Source organism: Mus caroli, unplaced genomic scaffold (genome assembly GCF_978045245.1).
Source record: "Mus caroli unplaced genomic scaffold, Mus_caroli_1 scaffold_1, whole genome shotgun sequence".
Lineage (NCBI taxonomy): Eukaryota > Metazoa > Chordata > Mammalia > Rodentia > Muridae > Mus > Mus caroli.
Window position 1 is genome coordinate 131,574,095 of NW_028227256.1, and position 18,389 is coordinate 131,592,483.

General features: G+C 48.0%; 1 protein-coding gene across 1 annotated transcript in view; it reads right to left on the bottom strand.

Moving 5' to 3' along the window:
• Lgr6 (leucine rich repeat containing G protein-coupled receptor 6) overlaps positions 1-18,389 on the bottom strand; it is a 123,047-nt gene that overhangs the window by 14,138 nt on the left and 90,520 nt on the right. The window contains exons 7-13 of the mRNA XM_021160737.3: positions 8,085-8,153; positions 5,816-5,887; positions 5,562-5,633; positions 3,844-3,912; positions 2,646-2,717; positions 1,479-1,544; positions 359-430 (exon numbers count right to left, since the gene is read on the bottom strand). Coding sequence (XP_021016396.1) covers positions 359-430; positions 1,479-1,544; positions 2,646-2,717; positions 3,844-3,912; positions 5,562-5,633; positions 5,816-5,887; positions 8,085-8,153 — 492 coding nt within the window. The remainder of the gene's footprint in view (positions 1-358; positions 431-1,478; positions 1,545-2,645; positions 2,718-3,843; positions 3,913-5,561; positions 5,634-5,815; positions 5,888-8,084; positions 8,154-18,389) is intronic.

The following is an 18,389-nucleotide window of genomic DNA, read 5'->3' on the forward strand; positions in this document are numbered from 1 at the left end:
ACTTTCCATCTGGCCTTCCCAAGCAGCAGTGACCTGAAGCCTTTGGGGAAGGTTCTCACTGCTGCCTAGTTCCCAACCTGCTTGTAGCTTGGAATCATGTCTGATTTCAGAGCCTCAGAAAATCCTGGGTAATAGACGGAGAAGGGGCTGCATGACTGTCTGGATGAGGAAGTGCTGTGTGTGTGTGTGTGTGTGTGTGTGTGTGTGTGTGTGTGTGTGTATGTGTGTGAAGGGGCTGTGGAAAAGAAATAAACATACATGTCATGAGTACTTGAACTGGACACATGTGCTATGGAAATGACGTTGGAGGGGACACTGGGGGGGGGGGATCCCACCCCTGGGTGCTGCAGGTACTCACAAAGCTTGCAAGGAGCCCAGCTGGCTGAAGGTATCTGCACCAATTTCCCTGATCCAGTTATGTCGGAGGCCACTAGAGCAGCAAGAGAGACTAGATGAGCCTGCAGGCCCAGACTCTGGCTCCGATCCACGCCCCTCAAGCACTGGAAGGAAGAGAGGAGAGCCCCCCACTTCTCCTGGCACAGGAAAAAAGACCCAGCCCGCGGAAATCACCAGAATTAAAGGGAGCACAAGGGGATCCGGTTGCCTTGGGTAAGTGGGTCAGGAGACAAAGCCACAAAACCATCCCTGTGGCCCAAAAGGGAGTCAGCTTCCAGGGTTCCCACCGGGCCTGGCTCCCAGCCCAGCTGAAGTGCCCCCCACTTTCCCTGACAGTCATGGGTCCTACAGACCCTAGCCTAGCAGCAGACACTGGGTAATCAAGTGACTGCACTGAATTGAGAAGCAGAGTTTAGTAGACTTATTGTCTGACTAGGAGATAGATCCTAGATTCCAACAATGTCAAAGACATTATTACTCAGACAAATCCAGATATATCTTTCCTGTCATGGCCCCATAAAGCATTGCCCTGACTAGAATCAGGGGCAGCTACACAGAGCTCAGACAACATAGTAGTTTAAGGAAATTGGAGATGGGCAAATGGGGCACAGAGAATTTTAAAGTCAGCTTTTCCTTGTGACGCTGAAGGCTCATGTGCAACCGTGCTTATCTTTGTATTCATGAGCACACATGTACGAGTGAGTGTGGATGGGTCATGGAACATGGAAACACATACTCCCAAACCTAGACTGCTTCCAGTTCCTCCAAAGACTTCTCGTGTCTCACCCAAAGCATCATGGTGGCCCTAGCCCTCCACTGGCTTAATCACAACTGTAGTTTGTTGTTGCTATTGACATAGAAGGAGCTACCCTGAGACTCCTCTGGGCACCTGTTCCTAGTCAAATCATCTACTATTGAGTCCTAGGGTTTGTACCCAGGCCTTGCTGAGCCCCCAGCCCTATATCTAGGTCCAACAAACTGAGAAGAAAGAAGAGTTAGAACATGCTTAGGCCCTGGCCCCCTCCCTCAGACCCGCCCAGTGTCCCTTTTGTGACTCTGGCCCTAGCGGACCCCAGACTTACATTTCCTCCAGCTTCTGACATCTGTGCAGGCTGGGCAACTCCTCAATCTGATTATGAGACAGCTCCCTGGGGAAGAGTCAGAGCCCAGCTCAGGGAGAAGCAGTGGCTATATGAGGGTAGAAGGCAGGGGCAGGGATGGGGGCAGGGAACGCACTGTGGTCAGGGCTGTGCTTTTCTGCGGGAACACAGGATGGCTGTCTCACGGTGGAGTACCAGTCTCCTCCGTTAGATTTCTCTTCCCTCCTCCCTGCTAAGCCCCACTTCGCACTAAGCCTACATAGAACCAACTTGGCTTTTGTTTTTTCATCAGGGCTAGCTTATGAACATGTTATCCTGCAGGATCCTGGGAGCATTCTGGGGAAAACAGCTCAAAGTGAGGGATATGAAGATGAGAGAGGCCAACATTAGGGAATAAGGTGCTGAACCAGTCCGTAGGAAGTTTGGCCACTGCTGAGCAAGATGCTCAATGTCACTCATGGCAATAGTGTTCCCATGAAAATAGTGATGATAACCACCATCTCCGGAGCTAGCAGCGAAAAGAAATGCTGGGAGCCCTCATCCTGCTCAACCCTTCCCTTAGGCAGGGAGCTTAAGGCCTGAGTCCTTAGCATAGGACCTGCCCAAAGACACACTGCCTGGTCTGGAGCCCACATCTGCGGGTGTCCATGTACCCATCTTGAGCTGCTTGTGAGATCTCTAGGGAGCAGCCTTAGACTAAAGTTAGAATCCAGGTAGGAAGAAAAACTGGGCCAACTTAAGTAGCTTCCGAATACCAGAAGCAATTACGTCCCTCGCCTGAATGATGCCAAGTGCCTACTATGTGGTATGTGCGTTAGACACAGACTGCTTTTGGGTCTCACAAATCGACTCTCGTGTTGAACAGGAGGTTTAAATTCAGAGATATTAAAGAATAAATCCAAATGAACATAGCTAGTGAGAAGCAGACCTGGTCTCAAACCACTCAGAGTCAACTCCAGAGACCAAAGTCCTTCCTCTTGAACAAGAGAGGACCAGTCTCTCCTAGATTCTCAGCAGGAGTCTCTGTTGATGATCACTCCCCCCAAAAAAGAGATGTGACCAAGTACGACAGAAGCAGCAGAGGCTTTCACTGGGACACAGGGACAGGGTTACAAGGCCAGGACTGTAAAAGGGTCATGAGCCACTCACAGGATTCGAAGTCTAGGCAGCTGTTGGCACACTCCCGGTGGGAGCAGTCTGATGCCCGCACGGGTCAGGGTCCTGCAGGGAGAACAGACAGAGCTGGCACCAGGCCCAGAGTCCCGCCATTCCCAGCCACCCGTCTCTAACACTGGACCTGATATTGTGGGAGGACAGAGCTGACAAGAGTGAGCAGTGGGAGACACAGGGCAGGGGTGGGGCTATGGGAACAGGAAGTAGCAGGCACCCGCATCTGAGTGCTAAGTTCCCCTGACCTAGGCGAGCTTAGGTAGGAAGTTGAGAGAACGAGGGCCTCAATCCATAGGCTCTGCTTGCCCCATGATTCCTATAAATCCAAATCAACCCATATACCTTTACCTCAGCCACACCCCACCTCTCATAATTGTCCCAGCAACACTAGGCCTTAGGGACAAAACCTTCCCTGCTCTTGGGGCCTCCAAGGAGAGGGACAGCCATGGCAAGGAGCAGCTAGGAGTCAGGTCCAGTAGGACCATGGGGACACACTTTGCTTCTGAGCCTAGGGGAAGGAGACAAGCTTAGAGTGCAGAGGCTTGTGAGGGCAAACTGGAGATTGTGCTCGGATTAGGCACTGGGTAGCCCTAGAAAGACTCCAAGGCCAAGGTCATCCTTGGGAAACATCACTTTCATGGAAAATTTTCCACATGACACTGAGCTAGGAGGAAGACGATAGAGACACAGAGGAAAGTGCCAGTCCCAGTTATGCCATGAACGAGTTATGTGGTATGGGCAGGGAGTTGACTTCCTAATGTTCACACTAAGTGCCTGTTCCTTTTCTTTCATTATTTAATATGTGTTGATGGCCTACTATGTGCTTATCTCAGGGTTCAGAGTATTTTGAGGGCCTATTATATATGTATCCCCATGGCACAGAGTATAGCATGGAGACACTAAGAAAGACATTGTTGGAATCAGTCCTCTCAAAGCCGAAGTCCTCAGTGTACTGTGACTCAGGATTAGGAGTTCTGAATCCAGTCCCGATAAATGGAAGCACACAGAGGAATACCAGCCTCCCCACGCCCTGCTGCCCCTGCCTTGCCTGGAGATGGCCAAGGCCCTGGGGCTGAGCCAGTAGCAGAGGCAGACTAGAGGAAGGGTGACAGAAGGACAACCATCCAGATGAAGGGAGATGGAAGAGTCCCCATGGCAGGAAAGGGAATCTACTCACAGGATCTCCAGGCTAGTGGTGCCTTTGAGGTCTGGGAACTCTTGGATATCAGTGGCACCATTCAAAGATCTGCAAATAGAGAGAACAGGCTCTGGAGGAGGGGTGGGTCAGGCGTGCCAACATGTGTGCTCTCAGCTTCAGTCTTCTGCTCAGGGGCTCTGCCTTTCGGGGGACATGTCATTTCCCCCAAGACTCCCTCAAATTAGCCACTTTGGCCCCGTGGGAAGTTTAGCCATGTTTATAATAATTTGTTAGTTAGTTTTTAAAAAAAACAAAACAAAACAAACAAACAAACAAAAAAACAGTGTCTCTCTTTTATGCAGTTCTAACTGAATGTCCTGGAACTCATTACATAGACCAGGCTAGCCTACTTGTCTCTGCCTCCTGAGTGCTGAGATCATGCATCACTATACCTAGCTCCCAATCACTGTCTTTTATTTATTTATTTATTTATTTATTTATTTATTTATTTATTTTTGGTTTTTTCGAGACAGGGTTTCTCTGTGCAGCCCTGGCTGTCCTGGAACTCACTTTGTAGACCAGGCTGGCCTCAAACTCAGAAATCCGCCTGCCTCTGACTCCCGAGTGCTGGGATTAAAGGCGTGCGCCACCATGCCCGGCCCAATCACTGTCTTAAATCGATACAGCTCTGCTCAGTCCAGCTGGGCTGAGATTGAGCCCAGCAACTCCATCCAGCATTGAGGCCTTTACGTTTGTAAAAAGACAAAACCAAATCCAGATGAGAGATGCAAATGTTCCATGTTATTATTGTTTTGTTTTGAGATGGGGGTCTCCCATAACCCAGACTGGATTCAAACTTATTATACAGCAGAAGTTAGCCTCGAACCCCTAATCCTCCTATCTTCACCCCCGGAGCACTAAGATTATATGTATGTGCCACCGCTCCTGGCAGGAGTGTCTTCTCTAAAAGGCAAGTGTTGGGAGTGGTGTCACATGCCTTTACTCTTAGCCCTTGAAAAGTGGGAGCTTGAGGATCAGGAGTTAAAGACCAGCCTTGGCCATGTGAAACCTTGTCACAAAAGAACAGTGTGGGAGAGACCCCGAGGAAACAGCAGCATCCAATAAGGACCCCGGTAATAGAAGTCTGGCTTCATGCACCTCAGGTTTCCTCTATAGAACTGACTGAGGTGCCTACCTCACAGATTGGGGTGGGGAGGAAAGGTAATGGGAACATAGAAGGTAACCGTGCCTGGAGGGGCTTAGCCATGTGGAGCGAAGCCTCAGTATGCTGCAAACAATCCGTGGGAGCCTTATTTTAAAAAGTGGGACCTTAGGCTTGGAGTTAGATGAGTTGGAAAAGGAAACAAAGGGGCTTCCTTCAGGCTGAGCGTGAGAAAGATGGCATAGCGAGGGCCCCAGAAGCTGTGCACAGGGCACTGGAGCAGTCCAAAGCCCATGCAGAATTCACTGCAGGTGTGTATGCAGGTGTGTACCACGAGCCAAGTAGAACCCCAAAAATCAGAGATGTGCCTGCAGGGATGAAGAAGGGCTCTTTTCATCCATGTCAGATAGAGGAAGAAGCAACCAGGATTCTGGCAGATCTGGAGATAGGTCTGAGACAGTGTAAGTCTAGGGCCCCAGAAGCCTCTCCTGTGGTGCCTGGCCATGGAGGCAGAGGGCAGGAGAGAGCAGACAGGAGGGGATAGGGGAGAAGTTCAGATTGCAGAACCCAATGGCAGCCTCTGGTGCCCACTTACAGCGTATGCAGTTTAGACAGGTACTGGAATGCTGACCTTCCCACAAACTGGATTGGGTTGTCATAAAAATGTCTGGAAGAAAAAGACCGGAGCCCTAGTTCAGATCTCACCTTTTTTCAGGTCCCCACTCCTCTGGGAAGAGGTCAACAGCCCTCCCACATTCTTTCTAGGGGGACCCCCTCTATTCCCCTCCCCCTCACACAACCTCCATCCCCCCCAAAACACACAGCACCAGGAGCCGGACAAGTACTCACATTGTCTGCAGGAGAGGGTTGCCCATGAAGGCTTTCTCTGGGATAGCCTTGATGTTGTTGTTATGGAAACCCCTGGAAGACAGCACCAGGAGCAGTGAGGGTTTGAAGAGAGGCGTGGAGAGGAAGAGCAGCTTCAAGTGGCGCTTCATGGGGCTTTCTGACAGCTGACTAGACAGGTCCTGAGATCAAGGGGCTTCAGGCTGGGAAGTTCAGCCTCCAATCCTGCCTGTGCGTTTTCATCTCTGTTCAACAACATTCTCAGCCTTTCTCTCTCTCTCTCTCTCTCTCTCTCTCTCTCTCTCTCTCTCTCTCTCTCTCTCTCTCTGTGTGTGTGTGTGTGTGTGTGTGTGTGTGTGTGTGTTGGGAGTGAAACAGGGACAGTTCCCAGGTTTCAAGCTTCAAGCTTCAGAAAGCCTTTGAGTTCAGGTCCTGAGGAAGGAATCCTTGGTCATCTGTGGCAGGAGCCATGGCAGGTATCCACAGAGGATGCCAAGGGTGTGTGGGAAGGAATAAGAAGGTACAGAAAGTAAGGAACTTCCAGGGGATGCTGGGTGACGGAGGCTCCTAAAGTGAAGAAACACAGAGGTGGGGACAGAGCAATGGGGGAGATAAAGGACAGAGTCCGGCCAGTAGCCACAGATTGCATCCACGGGTGATGAGCAATGAAGTTCCCCACCGGGTGTCTGGAAGCCAGGAACAGTGTGTTTGTGTCGCTATGAAGCTTTCCCAACCTCTCAACACTCCCCCTCCTACTGGAAGTCTCTGGCTTTCTGTGTCCTACCTAGCACATGCTCACTTCTCTCCATCTCCTGTTTCCCATCATCCCTTCCACCTCCATGCTCAGTCACTCAAGGCTCCTCCTTAGATATCTCTGGCCAGTGCTGCCCACCAAAGCTCGTTGGTTCCTTCTTTCCTTCTATTCACCATGTTTGTTGGAATATCTCTTTCATGTCTTAGGCTAGGTTAAGTTCTGAGAGGCTGAGAGATTTACATGATAGAGGCCCTGTCCTCAAGCAGGTTTCTCTCAGTAGATGATGGATGCATGGATGGATGGATGCATAGATGGATGGATGGATGGATGCATGGGTGGATAGATAGATGGATGCATGGATGGATAAATGGATGGATGGACTCATACCTAAATGTGTACCTTTTTTTCTCCAAAAGAAAACCATGGAGCTCCTTGTCTCCCTAGTTGGATTCTAGTATAGCTGTATATTAGATCTCTGAGGTCACTGAGCACACCCCCATCAAGGTTGGTGTCCCTTCTGTGGTCATTCTCTCTGCCTTAACCACTTCCTGTCAGGTCTGTGCTTTGTACTGCTCTACTGACTAAAACAACTGTCCCCTTCTACCCTCATTGTCACCTGAATCTCACTCATCCTCTGAGACCAGGCTCAGGAGAACTCAGTCCACAGTGAGCGGTCATTCTGAATTCCCATGGCTATTTTAGCCAATATACTATACCACAGTTTAAGGCTGGAATTATATGTTGCTTTGTCTTGTTCCTGTTTCACGGATGTGCCTTTGTGTCATGAATGAGGTGAGGGATGCTTTTTAGAGGATCTCATGTCTACCTTACCATTATTTTGTATTAACACTAAGCACAGCGACCAGTCTATGAATATTCAAACAGATAATAAATGGTTGGGAAAGTGAGATGGCTCAGCAGGTAAAGGTGCTTGCTGTGCAAGCCAGGCATCCTGAGTTCAATACCTGGAACCTACATAAATATAGAAGAAGGGACAAGCTCCATAAAGTTGTCCTCTGACCTCCACACGCATGCTGTGGGCATGTGTAACACACACACACACACACACACACACACACACACACACATTTGTATGTACATGCGCACACAAATGAAACGATCATAGTAATTAATGGCCATAGGGCTCCAGGCTCAATTTCTCAACCCTCTTATGGATGGTATTAAAAGGCGACCCTATAAACTAGCCCCCAGTTCTTCTAAGTCTTCTTTAGACATAGACAGCTCAGACCCAGATCCAGGGGTTGTAAGAGGTGGTTTCTTACACATATGCTCCCAGGCTTGAAGGTCCCAAAGCCATTTATACTGATCAGACACCCCCAAGAAATGTTCAAAGCCAAGCTACCAAGAATTCTGACTACTGTTGCTCTGGGGGTTGTGGAGGGTTCCACCCACAGCTTTTACAAGGACCAGTCACAAAGACTATCGAAGGCAACTTGATGAATGAGCTGGCCTTTGTCCTTGGGAGAAGCACCCAAAAACACCAGCAGAAGATCTTACAATTCCTGCAGCCTGCCCAGGGTCCGGATAGCCACGGGGAACTCCTGCAGCTCATTATAGTTCAGGTCTCTGGAATGAAAAGCGAGGCAGTCATTAGCTCGGAGGCTTAACAGGGCATGTCAGGGTCCCCGAGACATGGAAACTTGGCTGTAGGGTTGGCCCGGGAGATGGGTTTTCCAATCTGTTGGATCCGGCTGCCAAGGTCTGAAAACACATTTTCTGAATGTTTGTATTCCATTTCTGCTCCGCAAGTCCTTGGGCTTGGAGCTTTCCTGGCACCAGAACTGTTTTGAGTGGGGATATATTTTAGGAGTGTGTGTATCTGGATCTGCCGACCTCCGAATAATCTCTAAAAAGTTTAGCAAAGTCTAATTTAAGTCTTTGGATTCATGGGATGAGAGAAGAGAGATAAGGAAATGATCTTTAACACATTACTAGTCTAGTAATTCCAGAGAGTTCTTCAGATTACAGATACTTTAGCTATAGTCTCTGCTGGCTTGTTTTTGAGACAAAAATCTCCCTGTGTCTCTCGGGTGGATTTGGACTTTTTTTTTTACATTTCATTTTTTATTAGATATTTTCTTCATTTACATTTCAAATGCTATCCTGAAAGTCCCCTATACCCTCCCCCGCCCCCCACCTTGCTCCCCAACCCAGCCACTTCTGCTTCCTGGCCCTGGTATTCCACTGTACTGGGGCATATGATCTTCGCAAGACCAAGGGCCTCTCCTCCCATTGATGGCCAACTAGGCCATCCTCTGCTACATATGCAACTAGAGACAGTTCTGGGGGGTACTGGTTAGTTCATATTGTTGATCCTCCTATAGGGTTGCCGACCCCTTAAGCTCCTTGGGTACTTTCTCTAGCTTCTTCTTTAGGGGCCCTGTGTTCCATTCAATAGATGACTGTAAGTATACACTTTTGTATTTGCCAGGCACTGGCATAGCCTTACAAGAGATAGCTGTATCAGGGTCCTGTCAGCAAAATCTTGCTGGCATATGCAATAGTGTCACTCAAGAAAAAGGAAGACCAAAGTGTGGATACTTCATTCCTTCTTAGAATGGGGAACAAAATACCCATGGAAGGAGTTACAGAGACAAAGTTCAGAGCTGAGACAGAAGAAAGGACCATCCAGAGACTGCCCCATCTGGGGAGCCATCTCATATACAACCACCAAACCTAGACACTATTGCATATGCCAGAAAGATTTTGCTGACAGGACCCTGATATAGCTGGATTTGGACTTTTGATCCTTCAGCCTTAGACTCCACAGTGTTGGAGTTATGGTTGGGTGTCAACACACCTAGCTGATCTTTCTCCCTTTGGGTGGTGGCATGGCAGTTAATCTTTACTTTCTTTTACATTTTGCTGCATATTCCATTTTTCTTTTGTACGGGGAACATTTATCACATGCATACTCAGAAAATAATGAACAAAAGTTTCTAAAGGGGCAGTAAGCCAAGTCAGCCAGAAGGAGGGATGCAAGCTTTCTAATAAACTAAATATGCATGACTTTTAACAGTTTGATATCTTTTCTAGTTGAATTTCACATACTCAGGCTCTCTTATGTCCATTATTGTACAGAGAAGTTCATGCCTGTGTGTGAAGATATTTGTATAACGATACTCATAATAGCATTCTCTTAGGTGATAGAAGTCAATACTGGCTGTCCTGTAAGCAATCACAACTTCATCTTTTCCACTCCTTCAAGAGACCTTCTGGTTTTGCTCTTGGGCAGCAATGGTAGGGTAAAAGGAGGAGAGGAGCAACAGGCTGAGGGCTAATTTTGATTTTCATGAGAAGACACAGGACTGCTCTGGACACAAGTAGACAAACCCACCCATAGGTGACACCTGCGAAAAGACGAGACAGGGTTTTTTTTTTTTTTTGAGACAGGGTTTCTCTGTGTCTCCCTGGCTGTCCTGGAACTCTGTAGACCAGGCTGGCCTCAAACTCAGAAATCTGCTTGCCTCTGCCTCCCAAGTGCTGGGACTAAAGGTGTGCACCACCACTGCCCGGCTAAGACGAGGTTCTTGAGTGAAGATGAAGAAGGATTGTCCCTGTAGCTCCTTGCCATCTTGTTACAGTTGCCTTCCTTGCTCTCTGGGAAGAGCCTCAGAGGACTTTCAGAAAGTTTTGCTTCATTGTGTAAAAGGATTCCCTCTCTCGGGGCTGCAACAGTCTTCAGAAAAAACAGCAACTTTCAACAAACTAGCCAGTTTTGACACTCAGTAGCCAATGACTTAGCCTATGTGTAATGTGCCTGATTTGGTAGGGGGGTCTTGATGCCTCTGAAGTCCTGTTTCTGGGGTCCACAGTCCCCAGCTTTGGGAGTATGTGGAGGTGTCAGTTTCAGGAATGGCTTTTGACCCTTTCAGGGAGGACCCTAGTCCATGTTTTCAGCCTTTTAAAGCCCGACAACTTTCATGGCTGTCCAAGGCCACAGAAAGGGACTATGTGGAGGTCTTTTAATTGCAAAGTAGCTCGCCAGAGTTTTGTGGATAAGTATCATGTTAACACAGAGATAATGAGAGGCTCTTCTGACAGGAGGGTCATTACACTTAATAGGCCACAGGTAGAGCCAGGAACCCAGCCCAGGAGGCCAGAGGAACAGTGACAAGCGTCTGGCAGTCAGTGTGCTAGATAATTGTCCCCCTCTGCATGAATACTAATTACCCATTACCCTCAAACTGTCCCTTCGACCTTGGGTAATTATACCAGAAAATCCCTCTGCTCTGCCCCATCCTTCAGGAAGCCAGACACTTTGCTCTCCCATGAATCACAGTTTGAGCTTCTCACAGAGACGTTCCGACAGGCTGTGTGAGGGCAAGGCTGTGGACAGATGGGGTTCAAGATGACTGAAAGTAGGGGTACTGAGACTGGAAACAGGACTTTTCTAACTCTGGGGTTCTTGGAGTTCTACAAAGGGCTACACAAATCACCCAGTGCATTGGGTGAGGAGCACAGGTGCAGATGGCAGGGGACAGAGACAGACACTTTTTGAATCTTCAACTCCATAAGTGTTGATCTTCACATTTCAGTGTTTCACAGTCAAGTGGCCCCCTTTCAACTGAGTTCAGTTCCATTAGGAACTTTCCACTGTTGCCCAGGAAGAGTTATATTTTCCGTAAGTAACAAGGACATTTCTTCACTCAAAACACTTACTATCCCATTGTCTCTAACAAAAAGCATTGCAGATGTGTGGTCTGAAAACCTTTGGTAGCGATATATTCCCTTTACCTAGAATATCCTACCCCCAGGTAATTGTATGGCTACTTACTTTACTCAGTCCCCTTCCTAAGATAGCCCTCTTCAGAGAAGCCTTCTCTGACCAGCGTATTTCAAACAACACAACCTCTTACCCACTCTACCTCCATGTTACATTACAGTTCACTTCTTCCTCTTCTGAGTTTCTCCTAGCCTAACATGGCAGTGCATAACTGGTTCATCTTCTTGTCTCAATGTTGGAAAATCAAGGGTCCCCTTTAAAGTTGGTTCAGCTCCTTTCAGAATTCTTGATTATTGCCCACGGGGAATTATATTTTTTCGTAAGGAATAAAGATGTGTCACTCTGAAGACTTGCCTGGCCTTGTCGATGGCAGTGACCAATATAAGACAGAAGGAATATAATGTAACCTGGCCCTAAGTGATAAGGTCTTGCAGCCTCTGCCTTCACAACCTAGAAATCCTCACAGCAGCTTGTAAGGAGGCCCAAATGGGACTCACAAGTGGTGAACTATACCGAGAGGATGCGCTGACAGCCAGGGGTGGGGCTTCCGATAAGTAAGAGGAGCCCTCTCTGAGCCTCCAGTGACTACAGCCTCCTCCACGATCCCAGGGAGCCCAGCCAAGCCACGAACTCACAAGAAATAATAAGGTGGTACTTTTGGTCACGACGTACGTTTTGGAGTGATTTTTATGACACAAGAGACTTCCTGCTTTCTTTGCCTTTGTAGAACTTATTGGCACATGTCATTTCTTTTCTTCCTACCCAACCAGAACGAAAGCTTCTTGAACATGAGAATTCTGTCTGTTTTGAATCTTAAACACCAGAATAATATCTGACACAGAGCAGGATCTCAGCAAGTATGTGCTGAATGAGTAACTGAAGAACTCTGAACAAGCTCATTAATAATAATAAAAAAATCAATAAATTCATGAGAACTCAGGACATTAAGAGGCATATTCTTGAGTTTTTTTTTTTTTTAAGGCAGATGTCAAAATGACACAGGATAGTCAGGAGGGACACTGTCAGGGTTGCCCTGAGCCTCAGAGACCATGGGATGTGTTCTGGGTGACTTCGCTCCCATGGAGCACGTATATAGCTTATTGGACCCATGTCCAGGCTGCCAAATTGAGTGGTTCCAGTTCTCCTTGGCAGTTTCTGGTCAGGAACTTTGCCAGGAGGAGACAGACAGTGGGGAAAGGCATATGGTAAAAAGCATGCGAACCAGAAGGCTATTTTTATAGAGAAATGTGGGAGAAGAAAACTCATACAAATGTCCAAAAGAGCTCTGCAAACTCCACACCAGTGAGGTGGCCGCCTTTGGATGTCTACATAGGTTCAATGACCTGAGAAGTTGCCAAACTCTAGCTTTGTTTTGTGCTATGCAGATGGAATCTAGCTCTCATGGTCAGGAACTGTGTCCTTGCAACCCTCTCTGCACCCAGTGAGGTCAACTCAATGCGATAGACACGTGTTGGCAAATGTCCCAAGATACACAAAGCATTCTGCTGGGCAGAGTGGAAAATGGTGAGGTGGAGAGAAGCACAAGACAAGACGAGCTCCCTAAGTATGCTGCTGCAGATGCTGGACAGCCCACAAAACATCAGGACTGTTGTGCACCTGGAGAGGCCACACCTGGAGAGGCCACACCTGGAGAGGTCACACCTGGAGAGGCCACACCTGGAGAGGCCACACCTGGAGAGGTCACACCTGGAGAAGCCACACCTGGAGAGGCCACACCTGGAGAGGCCACACCTGGAGAGGCCACACCTGGAGAGGTCACACCTGGAGAAGCCACACCTGGAGAGGCCACACCTGGAGAGGCCACACCTGGAGAGGTCACACCTGGAGGGCTTTATGGAGATGGACACATTTGAAGGACAACTGAAGGACACAATTCAGAGGAGATGAACAAGTGGTTTAGCTCTGTGAAGCAAATGGAACTATTTAGAGGGAAGGAAAGCCCTCGCTCATGGACTGCCTCATACTAACCCTGCCTTCGGCCATAGGTGGATGAACCGATACTGGCTGGGCACTCACTATGGTGCTTTGGCTGAACAACCTCCATTCTCCAACAGTCTGGAGAGATGGATTCTCTTCCTACAACCATTTTTTCAGTTGAGGGAAATGAGAAAACACACCCGATGCTCAATCATCAGTACCTAGCAAGTGACTGGCAGAAAGCACTGCCTATTTGCTTAGATCCCTCCCCTTTTTACTCTATAACTGCACTGTCCAATACCAGAGCTCCAAGCCATGCCTGGCTATTTAATTATAAGTAAATGAGATTTCTATCTCAGGTTTTTTTTTTTTTTTTAAATCTCAGTAGCTACATTTCAAATGTTCTATAGCAACACATGACTAGCAGCTATTGTATTAAAAAACACAGATCAGGAACATTCCTACCATTGCAGGGAATTCTATTAGATGGCCTAACAGAAGGAATATCTAAAAATATAGCTAGAGTATATTTCCCAGCCTCCCTTGCAATAAGTGTGGCCTCATGACCATATTTCTCCCCGAGGGTAGGTAGAAATTTATCTGCATTTCTGTCTCTGACTTTTATAAAATAGCTGGCTTTCCTCTTCCATGGTCAGTCTACCTTTCCAACAGCTAAATGCTCCAGGGGTGGCAAGAACCCAGGCTCCTGATTTACCACATGGAAGAAATGCCACACACCATATTCTCCTGGAACTGCTAAGTAATCCAGAAAAACAAACAAACAAACAAACAAACAAACAAATGCCTGCCTTCTACTGACAGTGGGCCACCACACACATCTTTGTCTGTTTATTCCATCAATTTAGCCTATCATCATGAACGCACGCAGCCAGGATTTGAACCCTGGTGGCTAGAGTATAGCGTCTACACTCCTGACAACTATACATCTGCCAGAAAGTTCTTTTTAAACCACAAAACTGACTCTATGACTCTCCTACACTGAAAAGTCTAGAACGGCTTTCAGAAAAAAGACAAAACAAAGTCCAAATTCCTTAGTGGGCTCCGATGCCCTTGATCAAATCCTTTGCTTCATCTACATCTCAGCTCTGCATGTATTTTCACATTTCTTTGGTTTTGCCTGGACCACTTTTGCCTGGAATGCCCTTTTCCCTACACCCTCAGCTGTTGAAGTTCTAGTCATCCTTTGAAATTGCATCCAAATATACCTTTTTCCATGGACTCCACCTCATCCCTACACTTAGAGTCACGCACTCTCTCAGCAGTTTTCTGGCACTTTCTTCCTTGGCGTGCAGAACAGCCATTTCGGATGACGATGCCTTGGTAATAATAGTAATTACTGTGCAAGAGCTATGTTTCTTGGAGGTTTGCATATGTTAATCCATTTGATTCCCACCATTCCCTTTGAGGTAGGCACTGTTTGGAGACAGGAAACTGAGCACAGAGACAGGCAGTCATTTGGCAACAACTTTGCAGCTGGAATAGCTGAGCTTGAAGCCCCATGGCAGGCAGGCCAAGAGCAGTGAGGTTATTTGCATATATCTTCTCCCACCCCTGGGGAGGCAGGAAGTTTGGAAGTCAGGGAGCTCCTGGATGCTATTTTGGATCCCCTGCAGTCTGGGTACAGGGCTACATATGTGACTATCTATTGTCAAAGATTATCATTTGAGCCCATTGCACATGACCACATGGTGGAAACCCCTTTAGCCTTTGTGGCTGGCAGTTTCAGGGCAGCATCCCAGTCTTTTGAGAATCTACTCTACTCTTAGAAAGCACAGCTTAGTCTGATTCTTGTGATGCCCTGTGCTTCAGACAGAAAACTCATTCATGGCTCTATGGCTTTTTTAGTCCATTATCTTTAATAGTCCCTAGAATCAGTCAGAAGCCCAAGAAGCACTCACCTGCCTCTCGCAGGAGCCAGAAGCAGATGGGGAAGGACTAAGGTTAAAGAGAAACCATCCCCATCTCCAACTGGAGCTCCGCCTGGAAGCTGCGACTGTCCATGCCCAATCCTCCCCTTCGTCTGTCTGCTTAGTAGTTTTCAGCCAAATCCAATCAAACTGATGGCAAGCAGTCAGTCAGAACATTCGAGAAGGCTGCCCAAGCCCCAGGCTGCTTCAGGACTCCCAACTCCAGTCCTCTCCTTTCCATCTGGGTAAACAGAGTGCCCAGTTCCTGAGATCTCTGGGGACTCTTGCTGTGGGTCAGTGGGCACAGCTGGCAGGATTCATACGGCTTTTTATTGACGAGGAAACAGGGGTTGGAGAGAAAAGGTAAGTTGTTGGGATACTCAGAAACAGACTTTGAACTCCGGCCTTTTGGCCACTTTCTCAACCACCCAGAGTTGGATCCTGGAGAGACTATGAACAGCAGGGCTCACAGGGAAGGGGAAAGATGGAATGTGCAAGGGGAAGGTTCTATAGGATTTTCTAAAGGGGTTTATAACACTTGCGGCCAAATGATTATTATGTAGAGGCCGTGTTTGTGAGTTATCCATGTGAGAGTACAAAGTTCTTGGGCTTCCATTAACCAACAAGATCCCATTGATTAAGCTGCTTGATTTCCTCAGGGTGCTTCTTTCCCTGAAGTTGAGCATGCCCACTGCAGAACACGGCTCTATTCAGCTGGGCCAGAGACTAGCACAGAGTAGCTGATCAAAGACCGCCAAGGCCTTTTGAGTCCTGCTTTAGGAGACGCCGCACACTGGCAAACACTTTCTTCACCACGTGCTACAACTGTAGGTATACGAGTTGCTCTGTCTACTTCTCATAGCAATTAAGAGAGATGAATTACATTAATTGGGTTTCCACTTAACATTTTATTATCAAGACTAATATTTATGTTTATTACCAGATCACAGATAAGGAGGGCACAGGGGAAATGTAGGTGAGCCTGACTCCATGGTGTGAGACACAACGCATGGCCGTTTCAGATAGGCTGGAAACTCTGAGCCACTTTATCTCCCAAGGCCTGGAATTACGGCACGCAAGCGCAGGGAATGCATGTCCTAACTGCTCTTCCTCCACGGCGGATGGAGCACCTGTCTCTAATCTCACTGCACGTGCATGGTGCAGAGGACTGCAGAGCCAGGAACCAACACTTTATGACTAATAGCATTGTTTTACCTCCTAAACGGCCTACATAAAAGGCCACCCATTCATAACTGCAGCAATTAGTAAAATTGTCATCAGTTTCTATTGAGAGACACAGACACACCCTCCTTCCACCTCCACGATCCTCCTTGCCAGCGTACATTTGGAATAGCAGGCTGATCTTAACAACAGGAGCTGCTCTCTCCTACTGAGATTTGTTTTCCTGAGCTAATGAACCACCTGGGATCGCAGGAGCCTAGGCTTGGAATGGAGATAAAAGGTAATGTTCTAAACAGCCCCCACAGCAGGAATCAACTCCAAGCTTCTGGCCAGATGAGGATCCAGTTTTTGGTTAGACATCTACCCCAGTGGTAGGATACACTCTAAAGCTTGCTGACTGCCCAGTGCAGCCACCATGGGGTTGTTCAACACATTGAGTGAAGATTCCTCACCCTGAACCAAAAAACGCTACCTCACCACCCCCCTTGGCTCTTACTTCTGGCTGGAAGTCCATGCACCCCATACATACCTAACAAAGGAGAACACCACGCCACACCCAAGGCTTCTCCCTGGTTCTTTGAATCACATTTTGTAGACACCTCATATCTCTCACCTAGGAAAGCCCTTGTTGCTCTGAAGATGTGACACCCAGAACAGGATCTAACTTTCAGGTTTTGATCAGTTCCCTGAGACAACCTTTGATCCCAGGGTCCTGTCAATGTGGACCACCTGGAGGCTGTAAATGTGCCTGATCTCATCAGAGTGTGGAAGCTGAGGGACCTTGGCTATGAGCAAGGCCCACGACCAGCACTTATCAGTGAGTTAGAGCCTAGGACATCTGTGGTAGGGAGCTACTGGGCTGGCTATAAGGGGACACTTAAGTCTGATGTTCAGGGATGAGGTCTGGGCTGGAGATCTTGGTGGATGCAGTGTTAAAAGCTAGACCAGACTGTGTAGCATCGCCACAGAATGAGCCCCTCAGGGTGATATTGTTAAGGACTTGGAATCTTGAGGCACCAGATGTGACCAGTACATTAGTGATCAACTTAAAGGAGCTCAGGACTTCTGGGGTAAAATCCTTTAGTGTCAACAATGCCTACCTGTTCCTCGGAGCCTGCGATGAGCTCTGGTGCTTAAGGGATGCTTGGTATATCTGTGGGATGATTGAGTGCACGGCAACAAAAGCAAAGGGAGTGGGGATAATTGATTCTTTCCAGCTCTTCCTTCCTACAGATAGCAAAGGCCAGTCTTCAGCCCCTCTGTCTCCTCTCCATGGCATCTGTTAAGGATCCACGGCAGAGGGCGGAGCCCTCCTCCCTTAACCTCCCTTCTTTCTCCATTCCAGACCAGCTGGCCGGGGTCCCTGGGGGAGTGAGGGGTCGAGTGGAAGTTTTGCTCTATTGCCAACAGGGAGGAAGGGGCAGCAGTGACAGGAGGTGACCTTGGCTACCCCCAATGCCAGGACGATGGGAAGGGAATGTTGTGCTGGGAAGAGCTATTAATAACTCGTCATGGTCACAGAACACAAGACAAACTCATTGGGCAGCTCAATTTTCTGCCTGTTAAAAGTCATTAGTGGTTCTGTGGGGGAAGCCAGGGGGGGAAAAGTTTTATATGGAACAATAAATTCCTCTATAAGCCACAGAAGCCCACAAATTTGCAGCTAATAAACCCACAAGTGTAAGATGATTAAGAATGTGGGGGGAAGGAGTTCCTTGATACCTCAAGAGGCGTTGTGGTCTGAGGAGCTGACATGGGGCCAAGCGCAGAGTAGCCTGAGTTCTGATCCTGCCTCTTAGCCAACTGAGTGGCCTTAGGTCGTCAACTCTCTGCCTTGGTTTGTCCATTCGTTACAAGAGGCTGCACAGTTCCTGCCTGTCTTCCTCAATGAGTACCAGGGGGTGGGGGTGGGGGGCGGGGAAGAAATGAGATTGAAGAGAAGAAATTGTCATTTTCCAAAGGTAAGAAGTTAATGTTAGAACAAGGACAGGCTGGCCATGGTGGCTCACACCTGTGGCCCCAGCACCC